This window comes from Diabrotica undecimpunctata, chromosome 7 (assembly GCF_040954645.1).
Source record: "Diabrotica undecimpunctata isolate CICGRU chromosome 7, icDiaUnde3, whole genome shotgun sequence".
Classification (NCBI taxonomy): domain Eukaryota; kingdom Metazoa; phylum Arthropoda; class Insecta; order Coleoptera; family Chrysomelidae; genus Diabrotica; species Diabrotica undecimpunctata.
In genome coordinates, this window is record NC_092809.1 from 34,502,542 (window position 1) to 34,518,944 (window position 16,403).

Genomic DNA, 16,403 nt, shown 5'->3' on the forward strand with positions numbered 1-16,403 from the left:
TTTTTGCAGATTTTTCCCGATATTAAATCATACCCTGGAGCTTTTTTAGAATTGAGATGTTTAACTATCTCTTTAATTTCGTTAATTTTGATATTTTCTATAGGAGGTGACATCTGGTAGAGTGCATCTAAGTTCTTGTGAATGAATTCTTCTTCCATTGAGATAGTTTTGGAATGAGGTTGAAAAACTTGGCTGAGATGGTTAGCGAATGCTTGTGCTTTATCTTCATCGGCCTTGGCCCAATCACCATCTATATTTCTAATGGGACCATCATGCCTAATCTGATGTTTAAGTTTCTATGGTTCACAGTTATTACTCTGATTTAGATCTGGAGTTGCTCTCCAAGCTGCCTGTTGAATGATTGATGTAAGGTGATGAACTGCTTCTTCAATATTTTCATTTGTTTTAAGAGGAAGATTTAAGTTAATTGAATTTTGAATATTAAATCTGAACAGACTCCAATTTGTTTTATGATTTGAAAACGTGGGGTATTTATTTGTATTATATACATGTCCCATCACATCAATAAATATGGGAGAATGGTCCGACGAAAGGTCAAAGGAAGGTTTAATATCTAAAAAGTTGTTACTTATTCCTTTTATGATACCAAAATCGATGAGCTCGGGTATTTTATTTCTATCTGCAGGCCAGTAGGTTGGTTGCCCAGTAGAAATTGGAGTCAAATTATTTTCATTTAAACTTTAAATTTTAGCACGCGGAAGTTCTCTTCCGCGTGTTGTTATCAATCTTGAACTCCATCTTGTATGTTTTGCATTAAAATCACCTGCTGCAATAAAGCGATGACCAAGCCCATTGAAATAACTAGAAAAATGTTCCTCTTTAATTATTTTACCAGGGGGGCAATACGCAACTGACATCGTTGTGTCCTTTACTGAGTTCTAGAGATATTGAGGTTGCCAGGATATTGATTTCACACACTTTATTAATTTCGTAATGTTTTATATAATGCTTAACGCAGTTCCACCATGACCTTTTCCCATTGGGTGTGGTGTGACATAGGTGCAAAAATCTGGCATACTAAAATAGATCTTGTTTGTCATATGAGCTTCAGAGACCATCATGACATCAAGAATATTTAACTTTATAAATGCCTTAATCTCCTCACTATGGTTTGTGAGGCCGTTTACGTTCCAATATCCAATTTTAATTTTAGGGTTGAACATCAAGTTTTGATAACATCGTTATGAGAAGGTCGAACATTTTATCCATTCTCTCCATAAGTTTAAAATATAAATAACAAAATTACTTTAGTCAATTTTAGAAATATTTTTTAAATTCTAAAAATACAGAGTACCTACCTACAGTTGTTATGCATTCTGACTAAATAGTTTTCTTATAAATAATATTACAATTATTCAATCAATGTCCCATCAAAAATTATCAATTTTAATTTATAAAATCTAAAAAAATATTGAATGTACAAATATATTTTATTTTTATATCGGCGTCCCGGGCGTTCGCCCGGCCTGCCCATCCCTTTATCTGTATGTTTGTTCTCAACATATCTAAAGTGTAATTTTATACTCATACAACATGGTTTCGACACCACAGGCACAGACAATAGGGAAATTAGAAAACGAATAACCCAGGCCCGTAGAACAATTGGATGCCTTAACGGAGTTCTTTGGAGCTCAGAAATTGGTAAAAGACGAAAATACAATATATATGAATCTCTCATAAAAACCAGCTTAACCTATGGTACAGAGACATGGAGACTAACAGAAAGCAATAAAAGAAAACTCGAAGCAACAGAAATGGATGTATTTAGACGATCACTTCGAATATCTAGAGCAGACAGAATTAGAAACGATGAAATAAGAAATCGGATGGGGGTAGATGGATCACTGGCAACAGACATAGAAAGGAAACAACTTATATGGTATGGCCATGTTCAAAGAATGCCAGAAACAAGACTACCAAAAATCGCCATGAAATGGATACCACCAAATCGTAAGAAACGAGGAAGACCAAAAAGAACATGGAAGGAGGGAATAACAAAGGCAATGAGCTCCCGAGACTTGACCGAAGAACAATGGAATGATAGAAATTCGTGGAAATTAGGCATCGGACAACGACGCAAGACGTTTTGAAACCGATATATATATATATATATATATATATATATATATATATATTATATATATATATATATATATATATATATATATATATACAACATGGTTTCTATTTTTTTTCAATGAAAATATTTAGTTAAACGCAATCCTATTAGTGTATTAGTATATTCGTAGAGAAATTATTTTTTCATCAATTTATACCTGATTCTACAGTGTTATAAAACTTCATTATAGCAGAAGGAATCGATTTAAGAGGAGGTACTAAAAGCAACAGCCTATTATACGCAACAACCGTAGTACGATTTTAATTCGTTACCGTAAAGTAGGCGGAATGTATTATACTATAATAATTGACTTTTAAGTACTTCTGTTTTTATTTTACGATTTGTCAATAGAATAAAATTTCCTATCTATGAGTCACTAACTAACTAAACTAATTTTATTGGATATTATAATTTGGAAGGTTGGGCTTGCATGTATTTATTTTTGATTTGACAACAGAATACTGTAAGAAATTAAGTCTAAGTGTATGCTCTTATAGTGACAAATGCTAAAACATAATATGTGGGACAACTTAAATAAATTGAAAAACCTAATATAGTTTCTCAAACAACAAAATAATATTTGAAGTCGTCACTACAATACACAGCGTAGCAACTTGTAGTGACCATGCATAATTAGGGCGAAAATAAATACACTAGGGGACAAAAACAAAATGCGAAATTACAGAAGGATTTCAAATAATTTATTTCAAATATTTTTAATAAAAAGTTACAAACATACGTACCGAATATAAAATAAACATTTTTTTCTTAGAATTATCGCAATAGCTCTTAAGAAAAAACTCCGCCTCCGGTAAGTGCTGGGTGGATTGAGTAGCTCAGTAAATGCCGGTGTCGGTCCCAAGCCCGGATAAAGGAGGAAGGTTGAGGCAACTCATCCCTTGTCAAAAGAAATAAATGCTAAAAATTTCGACCAAAAGCCTCCGAATACAAAGGATGTATCAAAACAAAGACGACTAATGCAACGGTAAAGGAAAATGATATTGGCTACATGGAATGTACAAGTACTTAGAACCAAACAAACAGAAGTATTCAAAGAATTAACGGAAAGAAAAATAGATATATGTATTCTCACCGAGACCAAGAAAAAAGGAAAAGGAAATGAAGAGATCTATTTAAAAATTCACTTAAAATTAAGTGCATTTTTCTATTTTCTGATTGTCTGTTGTGGAATTTTCCTTTGACGACAGTTGACAGACACTCCGTACGTAAATTAAAAAGCAGACTTCATTAAAATTAATACACAAGGAAGGCACGATCTGCAAGACAGGATCGATTGTTGGGAAAGGGCCAAGGACAAGTTTGTAAACGTAGCCTTGATTTTCGAAGCGATCGTACGTTTGGTGATGTTCTTACCTTTTAGGCATAATTGGAAAAACACGACGCATCCACGGTTAGTGCTTTAATAGTCGAGTTATTGCTCCTATTGGAAAATATATGGACAGATATCATGCGAATGTGAAAGGGAAACTGTATTATATTTCTGTTTTTATTTGCCACCCTAGGATATTTTTTAATACACGATAGACAGAAAAATTTAGGTACAAAAAACATTCCAAGTAATTATTGATTATTTATGAATTACATCACTTATCAAACAACGTTAATTTTTAACTAAGTTATCCAGAAGCAACATTTAGCTGTCCAATGCCCTAAATATTTAATGAAATAAATTAAGAACACAAACCGCGACAGTGCCTACAGAGCTATGGACACGATTTTAATAGATCAAAGCTTTTGTAAAGTAGGATAACGACATCGATTTTGATTCGAAAACATTGACAAATTATATTTAGTCTACTGACAACCTTCACGAAGAATACAGACGACAAATTTATTGAAATATTATACGATGATATTAGAAAAATTAACGACCTCGCATTAAATATTTTCTTTAATAAATTATTACAACAAAAATAATATGAGGGTATTTTTATGTCATCTATAAATTTAACTTTTATTTGCGTAGGATTTGATGGAAATTGATGTTTTTCGAGGTATGTAAATACAAAACAAGTCTTGTTTTTTAGTGTCCGTTGAAGTCGTTTTTCTATTAGAGGTGCTGAATATATTAGTTGCATCAGATGATAAATGATAAACAGAGTAATAAAACACATACAAGAAGTACATACAACGTAAAACAACAATATATTCAATATATGAAAATTACAAAAAAACAGAGAATATAAATATTAAAAAAATTAGAAAGAAAAAAAGTTCGGACAAAAATTTGGAGTAAAACAGAAAAGAAAATATAAAATGATTTTACAGAATATTGAAAAACCCTAACAAGCAAAAAGAATGAAAGAAATAATCAAAAGACGAAAGGAACATTTTGAGTAATTGCTAAATAGAGAGCGTTAAAAAGTAGCAGAAAAAGAAACCAAAAAAATTTTAAGCTACAAAGAAAATATTGGTTACACAGAAACTATTGTTACATTTTGCTGTAGGTTCAGAGATTAAGTGGTTTAACTAACTTTATTACTCCAAAAACTCACCTAATATCAAAAATTCTAATTACAATTTATAATTATTGCTTACAATTTGCACTGAAATCGCTTAAAAAATAATTTGTCAATACTAATATTCAAATGAAGCCTCAGCGGGCTTTAATAAGGACAACTAAATGTTCAGCTGGAAACATTTTCACTGGGCGGCAAGAATATCCCTGCATCGATAGAAACGGTGCGTGGAATATTCTAATCGAATTCATTTTTTCTGTCTCCAAACAAATCAGGAAGAAGTATCCGCAGTTATAAAAACATTAAAAAATTCGAATTATTTGGATACTAATAAGCTAAACGCATCTTTTATCAAAAGCACTAGTGAAATAATTACTAAACCTTTAACACATCTCATTAATAGTATTTTTTCAATCGGGATATTCACAACTTCATTTAAATACTCCAAGATTGTTCCTATTTTTAAAAAGGGTGATCGTGACCTTGTAGACAATTATAGACCAATTTCCATTGTTTCGATATTCAGTAAAATAATCGAAAAAATTCTGAAGAAGCGTCTTATATCGTACTTTGAAACAAATAACTTTTTTACTAGTTCACAACATTGGTTTAGAAAGGATCGTTCCACAACACATGCACTTTTAGATGTGATGAGTGCCAAAGTTGATGGCCTTGAAAAGCATAATCACTCTGCCATAACGCTGTGTGATCTTTCAAAGGCCTTCGACGGCGTTTCTCATGGATATTTTGCTAAAAAAACTGCATTTTTACGGTATAAGAGGTACTCCTTTGAAACTAATTTCATCGTATCTAAAGGATAGATACCAAGCAGTCAAGTACGGAAATTGTCTCTCTGAACTTAAGCAGATAAAGCATGGAGTTCCACAAGGATCAGTTCTATACCCTCTATTATTTATAATATTTTATTTTTTTATAATATAATATTTATAATATTATGTTATTGACTTGCCCGATCTCATGGCTCTATTTAAAACAGTTTTATTTGTAGATGACACTACTTTTGTTTTTTCTGATAAAAATCGTTCAGTTCTAGAAACCACGTCTAAGTATGTAAATTCTAATGCTCAATCATGGTTCTTAGCAAATAAACTTAATCTAAATGATAACAAAACTCAAAATTAAATTTTTTTCGTCTGCCTCGGATGTGACTGTTGAAAAAAATAATGTCAAATTGTTGGGCATAACAGCTGACAACACATTGACTTGGTATAACCATATTGACCATCTCAAAGGTAAACTTTCTAGTACCTTATTTTTATTCAGACAATTAAAACTTGTTACAAGTGTTGATACCTTGAAAATAACGCACTTTTCTCTTTTCCATTCATTTTTAAGCTATGGTGTTATCCTGTGGGGAAACTCTTGCAATGCCCTTACAATATTTAAATTGCAAAAAAAAGCAATAAGAATAATTGCAAAAGTTAGCTACTTGGAATCTTGCAAACGGTTGTTTATTAAATATAAGATAATGTCATTGCCAACATTATGGCTATACAGCGTTAATGTAGAAAAAATACATAAAAACGTTGATACTTTAATTAAACACTCTGACTTACATAACTATAGCACAAGAGGTGCAAATAACATCAGAACAGTTAAGTATCGTTTGAGTAAATTACAAAAAAAACTCAATTGACTATAATATATTATGCAATATGTCTTATTTTGTATATTTTATGTTTTATTTTATGTTATGCGCATTAATGTATTTTCATCTCCTATTGTATTTTGTATATGTTATATATTATCCTTTTTACTTATACATATAATTGACTTGCTACAAAAAATATAAAATTTGTAAACGTAGTTAAATAAATCTTGAATCTTGAATTTCCGGCGGTGGCGGTGATGAGAAAATTCTCGACTTCGCCAAAGCACAAGGGCCGCAATCAGAGTATGTGACACAACACTATAATAGAAGAAAAGCTAGTATGGTAAAGTAAAAGTATGGTAAATCTCGTATATATTTGACGAATAGAAAAGCCACAGCACCAAACCAAATAATCATGGAATTTTTAAGATAACCAACCAACCCGCGTCTGTCTTATCTAGTTCTTACAAATTTATTTGAGTACATACTTTAAATGGCATATACAACTAATTCGAGCAATTTTTGGACACCCCTATTACACTTTTATAAAACTTGTTGTTTTAGGAAAAAACGTGCACATACTTCGAGTATGATGTCGTGGACGTTACGTTTCATGTGTGTTGAGTGTCATATATTAAAAATATATCGTAGATAGATAGATAAAACCACAATCGTGTCAAAAATTTATGATACCCATCACAAAAAGTCTCTATTTCAGTGTAGCACGAGAAGATGGAAAATATGATAAAAATGTTTGAAAACAATTTTTTATATGAGTTTGTATATCTATTTCAATAGCAACACGAAGTTAATTTTAACTTTTGTAATCCCCCTATTCTAATACAAAGTTTTTTAGTATTTCGATAGTTTCATTCATTAGTCTTTAATAATTGCATATAATAGGTTATAGTAAAATTACTTATTGATATTGTTCTGAAGCTATTTTCTTGTGGCATTTTAAAGTAATTACTATTTAAATGGGAATAAGCCACAATTAAAGATTAAAGTACCTACGTTTATTGACAAACTTTACCCTTTAATTGTTGCTTATACTTATTTAAATAGTAATTATTGATCAGCTTGTAATTATGTATCATAAAAACCCATTAAAAGCTACAAAATACTGAAAAAAAAACTCACTTGCGTTAACGACCTCCAGTTCATATTGGCGCCAGAACACATAGAAAAAGAACTCCAAGAAATGGAAGAACTAAATAAACCATCAGAAAACAGAAAATTCTACCAAAACTTAACAAAAGTAGAAAAGAATTTAAACCAAGAACAATGATGTGCAGAGACAAAGAAGGAGATATAGTAACTGAACAGAGTGAAATACTACAAAGACGGACAGAATTCTTCAAAGAAAAGTGTGAAAAAAAAACGAAGATCCACTATATGATGAAATTATACTGGATCAAACTGATACCAGAGAAACAACCCCCCTTCAGTAACTGAAATGCAAGAAGCAGCTACCAGACTGAAAAACAATAAGTCACCTGGATTAGACAACATTAGCGCAGAATTAATAAAGGAAGGCGGAGACTCCCTATTGAATGCGATACACGAACTAATAGTGAACATATGGAATAATAAACAACTGCCACAAGACTGGAATACCGGAGTAATTATCCCACTACATAAAAAGGGAAATCAGCTTCAATGTAAAAACTACCGGGCAATAATGCTACTAACTGTGGCATTTAAAATACTGTCAAATATTGTGTATGACCGATTGAGACCATATGCGGAACAAATATTTGGGGGATATCAATGTGGTTTCTGCAGGCAGAAGTCCACAATAGATCAGATTTTCGTCTTGAGGCAAATCTTCGAAAAGACTAGTGAATTTAATATAGACACACATTAGTTTGTATTTTGAGAACGACTTCCGAAGTGGAAATTGAAACGTCAATGAGAGTTTTCATGCCCCTTAATTCAGTAACGTTAAACGTTATACGTTATTCTGCTCATGCGCATTAACAGAAAAATAACGGATTACTTTATTTGCGGATAACGTATTCCCTTATTTAGGTAGAAATAAGGGTCATGTTATTAAGGAATTACATATTTGTAATGTTGTCAAATGCCATATATCTAAATCGTAAAAAACGAAAAAAAAAAGTCATATGAGCTAGGAATATCCCTTTTCTTAAATCGAAAATTTAATTCACCATATTTGTCTTTAAATGTTTCCAACACAAAATGTGGTCTTGATGCAAAAGGTATTACAGGATCAAAAATATTGTGAAGAATTAAGCCTCTTATCAAATTGTGATCTATTAGTTCTCCGTGTTTTCGTCGTCTTAATATATTTTCAATATATTCTTTAAGTATGGCAAATACTTCAAATAAAATAGGTTATCGAATTGCCGTTTTATAGGTTACGTTTGTCAAATGTCAATTAACGTTAATTTGTGTTAGCGTAATTTCTGAAAGCATTCAAAAACGATTTTAATTAAAAACGATATGCCGTATTTCCTACTCAATGTGCATGACAAGTATAACGTTTTACGTTTAACGTACATCAAAAAGTAGAGGTCTTAAAAACTCTCTAATAAACGTACTTTATCCTTTAATTGTGGCTTATTCCCATTTAAATAGTAATTATTGATATTATTGATCAGCTTGTAATTATGTATCATAAAAACCTATTAAAAGCTACAAAATACTGAAAAAAAACTCACTTGCGTTAGCGACCTCCAATCCATATTGGCGCTCCCAACGTAGACGTGTTTTTGATCGATGATCCATAACTTGGTGTGCAAAACACCGGATCCCAGCAATTTGGCAAAGTTGACACTTCGCACTTCGGCAGCTTTTCTTTTTACCAGCAATTCGGTGTCGATGTTGGGAAAGTTTTGCGACGGAGAATTTTGGGCTATACGAATCGTTATTCCCCGTTCGGTGCCAGCTTTCAATAGAGATTGAAATATTTTTTCTCCCTAAACGGATTAAATTACTTTTGTCATCCTTGTACTCGTTAAAAACTATACTGATATTTTCTTATCATGTTGTAATGGGAATTAAACCCAAATAATACAGAAACCGGTATTTTTACTTGCTAGAATTATTATATAATTGATCCATCCAGAAGCTGTTACAGGTGCCCTATTTCGTAATTGTATTAAGAGCTCAAAAAATAAGCAAAAATTTACACTATTCGGAATAAATTAATACTACAAGGCTAGTGATTTTACCCGTCGTATGCGACAGGAGATCCAATCAATTGCAATCTAGCCACTCAATAACTTTAATCAAATTTAAAAAAAAAAACGACGCGTGGAACTTGGGGAGAGCCGACAGAAGTGAATACTTTTTTTAACGCGTTAATATTTTTTTTATAATAATACCACACATTTAAAGGCCGGTTTTCACGCTACATCTTATTGTACGTTTTGTTGGATAGGAAAAATCCTATACATTAAAAAGTGGCATGTAAACTTAATAAAATCCAAGGTCAGATCGCAGAAATGATGGGAGAAGCATAGTTTTGCGAGAACTGACAGGATAAAACGTTACGTGAAAATACATGTTCAGACAAGTCGTCCGATCTTGACTCATTTGAGGACTAGCTCCACTGCAGTTCGCTTCATTTTTCCTAGTTCTGTAGTTCTGTTTTAAAACCAAGTAGATTGCATTACAGGTTTCAGGAATTATTTGGCTTAACGCTGGTTTGGATATTATGGTTGTGAACTCCAAGTCCTTGAGGCTGCGTCCTGTTGCAAGATATTTGAGAGTTGTTGTGTGTCTTTCATGGAGTGTAATGGCTTTTCTCATGCAGGTTACTTGTTTCAATATGTATGATGTTACCAAATCTAGCAACTGACAATAGGCTGAGGTGTCCATTCGCAAATAATTGCGCCAGTCATCTGGTTCGCCTCTCAGTTTTTTTAGTAACAAGACGTGGGAATACTGGCTTCTTTTTAGAAGCCTACTCTCCTGACCACCTTGTCTTTTCCCTCTTCATTCCCTTTTTCCTCAGTTTCCATAATAAAAAAAAACACTAAACAAACTACACACAACTCAAGACTCTAAATTGGAAATGAGAATGAAAATGAAAGACAAACGTAGTGTATAGGTATACACTGGACACAACGTACATTTTGTCGTACGTTTTATATGACCCACAAAACGTACAAGAAAACGTAGCGTGAAAACCGGCCTTAAGTTCTGTACAATTTAAAAAAATCTGAATTTTTTCTTTAAAAATTTCGTTTACTTATTTTAGTAATATTTAAAATGTGTTAAATACATTGGGGTGCAAAATTAACCGGACATTCAGATTTTTTTGTTTTTTGTTGGTGTTTAGATCAAAACTTGTTTAATTTGTTTGAATTTTATTTTATGCCTTATTAGCGATAACGTTTTTTTCTTATTTGTTTTATTTAGATGATTTGTGCGAACAACAACATTTTACACATACGTTTTGTTATTAATGTGAAATACTGGCTGAGTATTAATTTAAGTTTATAGCCCAGTCTGGTTAAAAAAAAGGTCGAACAATTTTTCGCAGATATCTGAAGCTTTTAACACATAGGTGAGTGTTACTAGATGACGAATAGATTAAAAAGTACTCATATTTTTACCTTGCGTTTTTACCTTAAAATTTTACATAAACAATATTTATATCATTTTTTATATCAAGAATATCTTTATTTTCCCGTTTTTTAAATTAAAATTGATAAATAATTTACGGAGATATTTGCAAAAAAGCAGATTTTTGCACTAATTTATAAATTTTATTATTTTGTTTATTAACAAAATAAAATGTTATTAATACATTTGAACATCGAGGAAGTACCGTCTTTTAAATTTGTGCGAAATTCCCCCCCGATCGGACAACTAGTTTAAAAGTTATTTAATTTATTTATCCCTGATGCTAAATATTTAAACTATTGAACTTGCTCTATTAATAATGCTATAAATTAATCCTATTTCATAGGATTCTTTAAGACTTAAACTATCTCAGAAGTTAATATTGCGTTTTCATCGAAATTATTTACAAAATAAACGTTTGAAAAAGTGGTATGTTTTTTACTTATAAACAATTGTAATAACTTCTACATTTTTCAAGCTACACACTTGTACGTACGACTATTGGATAGCTGGTAAAAAAACTCACATTAAAAAAACCTTCTATAACCAATAGGAACGAAGTTAGGGATTATTTAAAAAAAAATCATATCTCGGTTGTTTATAAACATTAAGAAGTAAAATTTGCACAAATTTTGAATGAAAATTTAAACTTTATATTGAAACTTATAGCTATAAAATTCATCCAATCTTTCGAAACTTACAGTCCTTCGAAACGAAGGTACTTTCGAAAGATCGACATAGGAAAGTGGAGGAGGGATAACTGTTTCAGCTCTGTTTTTTTTTTCGAGATCGGAACTTCAAATTGAAACACGCAAGAAAAATTTACATTATCTCGGCTTCCATTGCAGCTAGAGCCTCTTTTTTTTTAATCTGGAGTAGCTCGTCATAATATGAATAACTACATAGTTTTCACTGGCCGGTAAATATGGAAAACCTCGGAAAAATTGAGTCCATTTGAAATTCACCGTAAAAACTTACTTTCTTTTTAATTTGGCTGGAATAGTCTGTCATGGTATTTATAATGATGATATAATTCCCACCCCCAAGGAAATCTCGGAAAATCAACACAATTATAATTAATATAAGGAATATAATAATATAATGTGTAAAAATTTACCTGGAATTTAATTTATAAAATATACAAGTATTATTACATCATTGATATAACATGAAAATAAATATGAGTTAATTTTCCGGGGTTTTCCGAGATTTCCGGTCGGGGTGGGGGGAGTGAAAAAATTATGTCATCATTATTAATACTGCGACAGACTATTCCAGTTCAAAGTTTCTACGGTGAATATCAAATGGGCTCAATTTTTCCGAAGTTTCCCATATTTCCCGGCCAGTGAAAACTATGTAGTTATTCATATTTCGACAAGCTACCCCAGATTAAAAAAAAAGTTTCTCGAAAAAAAAAACCGGAGCTGAAACAGTTATCCCTCCTCCACTTTCCTATGTCGATCTTTCGAAACTACTTTCGTTTCGAAGTGCTGTAAGTTTCGAAAAATTGGATGAATTTTATAGCTATAAGTTTCAATATAAAGTTTAGATTTTCATTTAAAATTTGTGCAAATTTTACTTCTTAATGTTTATAAACAACCGAGATATGATTTTTTAAAAAATAATCCCTAACTTCGTTCCTATTGGTTATAGAAGGTTTTTTAATGTGAGTTTTTTTACCAGCTATCCAATAGTTGTACGTGCAAGCCTGTAGCTTAAAAATATAGAAGTTATTACAATTGTTTATAAGTAAAAAACACACCCCTTTTTCATACGTTTATTTTGTAAATAATTTCGATGAAAACGTAATATGCATTTAACTTCTGAGATAGTTTAAGTCTTAAAGAATCCTATGAAATTTGTTAAATGTGTCTAGTATTATTAATAGAGCAAGTTCAATAGTTTAAATATTTAGTCTCAGGATAAATAAATTAAATAACTTTTAAACTATTTGACCGATCGGGGGGAAATTTCGCACAAATTTAAAAGACGGTAATTCCTCGATGTTCAAATGTATTAATAACATTTTATTTTGTTAATGAAAAAATTAATAAAATTTATAAATTAGTGCAAAAAACTGTTTTTTGCAAATATCTCCGTAAATTATTTATCAATTTTAATTTAAAAAACGGGAAAATAAAGATATTCTTGACATAAAAAAATGATATAAATATTGTTTATTTACAATATAACTTATAGACAAAAAATCAAATTGTGACCATAAATTATTGTTAAAAAAAAACGCAAGGCAAAAATACGAGTACCTTTTCATCTATTCGTCATCTAGTAACCCCCACCTATGCCTTAAAAGCTTCAAATATCTGCGAAAAATTTTGCCGTGAAATTGATGATTTTTGCATAACCAGACTGGGCTATTAGTACTGTACCTGATTATAAGTTCGGCTGTAGGTTTTTGTATTGTTTTCTGTTTAAAACTTGCATTCAAAAAATTATGACACCAGAAGAAAAGTTACATAAATAATAAATAAATAACTAAAATTTAAAAAAAGTTTGTTAAATATTGTAAAATAGGTTTTGCAAAAGTACTGTGAAGTAAAGTTTATAAACATTTAAAATAACTCAGACGCATCGTATAGGAAGTTTATTTTTTTATTCAAAATGTTGGAATATTTGTATATAGAACTACCTTGCCTATTAATCAGAGTGAATGATCAGATAGCAATAATCATAAGATTCCTGTTGGAATTTTATTAAATAAAAAAAAAATGTTGGCATTTTTACACGAATTAAAAAAACATTTCCTATATCCTACGAACCGTAAAACCCAAGTTAGCCTTTTTTCAAAAATTAAAGGTTTTTCAAAAAACTTTGTTTATAAATTCATAACTTCATGATAGAGTGGAGACTTCTTACAAGCAAACATCTGCTCGAGTCAAATTATTCGAGGGGAAAACTGTTTGTGCCTGAAATTTCGGAGGTTAACACCCAGTTAAACATTTTCTATATTTCTGTCAAGTAACAAGGTGCTCTTCGTTTAGAAATTTATTTTTTGATTTTGTGCATTTTCAAGATTTTCATTTATCCCTATGGTACCAGATAATTTAATTTGATAATATAAACCTTTTTCTTAAATGTGGTGATTTCAGAATTCATGTAGACCTAATACTCCAGTCGTCAGAGACGAAAATGCCACCAAACCTCTAAAAATCATACGAACAAGCTGAATTTTGCAGAGAATATTAATTTTGGGACCCCAAAAAAGATGCAATAAAGTTTACCACTTTTACCCCCGGGCAAATAAAAAATGTAGAGACAACGCTTGAAGTGACCGTCGATTTTGCATGTAAGTTACTAAGTTACTAAGAAATTAATGTTCAATAAAATCAGCTCGACGGTAAAAATTCGATATCTTTTGATTCAAGTAACCTATCGACAAAAATCAAGATGCGTTTTTAAGGTAAAGAGTTTAGCTTTTATACGCAGTTTTTTTTTTGTCGCAAATAAACTCAGATTTTATACAGGTGTTAAATAAATAAACGTGGCGCGATTTTTGCCATTTTTTATGAATCTCAAGAGATCAATACAATCTATACCTTTCATTAACTGGCCACTATATTAGAGTCTAACCTTTAAAAGTTATAGCATGAAATAATTTTAGTTTTGCGTTTTAACAACAAATGTGAGGCATTTGAAATATGCTTAAAAAACGTTGGATTTATTCTTCCACACAACAAACGATCTAAAACATTTAAATTTTTTTTTTTCAAAAGAACAAAACTACTGCCATAATCTACACCCAAAACAGTCTTCCTAAATGCATTCTCCGTGACGTGTGATCGTTTGTAATGTAAAACATTAAATTCTGCGTTTGTTATTCATATTTCAAATGCCTCATATTTGTTACCACAATTCAAAATTGAAATTTCATGTGATAAGTTTTAAAGACTGATTTCTAAAAATGAAAAATTTACTACACCTGGTCATTAAAAGTGATTAATTTTATTGATCCCACGAGAATCTTAAAAAATCGCGCCTCGTTAATTTATTTAACATCTTTATAAAAACTGAGTTTATTTTCGGCAAAATAAAAAACTGCATACGAAAGCTGCACTCTTTGCCTTTAAAATGCATTTTAAATTTTATTGAACATTGATTTCACGCGCGTAACTGGCATGCAAAATCGACGGTCGATTCAAGCGTTGTTTCTAAGAGAACGGTTCATTCTACACAAAAAAAGATTATAAAAATTATCTAGCTACATTTTTTATTTCAAATATTTTTTCTACGGTGTACAGATTCTTGGTAAATCGATTTTTTCACGTTTTTACCCCCCTGCGTGGGGGGTTTTAGGGGGAAGCCTGGGGGTAAAAGTAGTAAACTTTTTTGTAACTTTTTTTTAGGGTTCCAAATTTAATATTCTCTGCAAAATTCAGCTTGTTCGAATGAATTTTAGGAGTCAATTCTCTGTTATTAAAGTTATTAACAATTTTCAAAAAATCGACTTTTGAAGCTATTATTGAAATAATTAAGAAACAAATTAACAAAAATAACTTAACAAACTCTCATTTTAACGGATTTTCTATGCCTTTTCAGTAAAATTGGGCCACTTTTTCATATAACTTACCGGTCTTCACCTTTAGTATTTAAAATCAAAGAACGATTTTACATTGTTTATATATTGTTTATAAGTATTAAATGACGTTTAATCTTTTGCATAGTTTGTTCATATGCAAAAGCACCAAATTTATCAAAAGCAGTTGTTAGATATCTGTATCAAAGAATGTCACGAAAAAGGCTTTTTTTGCTAATTTTCTCTGGTATATTAGACGCCTTAGAAAATGTGACTGATAATGTGCAATAAACTTTCATGGAAACAATTTATGTTGTTTATTGTTGATAAACTTTTCTTTTATTCACTTCACTCCTAGTGTCACATTTGGTTCTTCATTTTGAGTGCAAGTACAAAAACTTTAAATATATTTAATATTGTTGCACAAATGATTCTGCGTATGATAAATCGAAAGATATTTTCACACTTTGACTTACCTGTCCTGACGACGGATCCGGATAGACTTCAGACTGTCTTAGTGTCCAATAGAGCGATGCTATATCTATAGATTCGTTCGCTGAATTTATCAAATCTAACCATGTATCAAAAGTGGAAGGGTATATGATTGACTCGTTTGGATAAACTAGGCCCTCGGGAATGCTTTCCACCAAAGACAATCTGGAAGAGATATAGGTATTCTAAATGAATGATGAAGAGACAGTTTTATTCTCTTCAGCCTCGTACGGAACAACCTTAAGAATTTTTAAGTAAATATTAACTTTTGTATTAAATTCGAATATATCATTAATCTACGGTGTGGGCTGTTATCAAAACCAAAGTTGCTGTCAGCAATACCTTATTAGCGTGTAACGGTTTGGAGTAAGTCTCCACCCAAAAAAAATAAATATTTAAAGAACAATCGATACGGAACCGAAAAGAAAATTGGTAGTTTCTCTACGATGTTTATTAGCCTCATCGTTATTCAAACATTATTATCTGTGAAAAGTCATTTATCATTCATAATGGACAATTTGATTTACTAATAATGTTGAAATATGATAAAAT

The 16,403-nt window shown here is 31.0% G+C and overlaps 1 protein-coding gene across 1 annotated transcript in view; it reads right to left on the minus strand.

Moving 5' to 3' along the window:
* LOC140445171 (5'-3' exonuclease PLD3-like) overlaps window positions 1–16,403 on the minus strand; it is a 63,463-nt gene that overhangs the window by 15,802 nt on the left and 31,258 nt on the right. Inside the window, 2 exon segments of the mRNA XM_072537043.1 lie at window positions 8,917–9,174; window positions 15,836–16,016. Of these exon segments, the coding sequence (XP_072393144.1) occupies window positions 8,917–9,174; window positions 15,836–16,016 (439 nt within the window).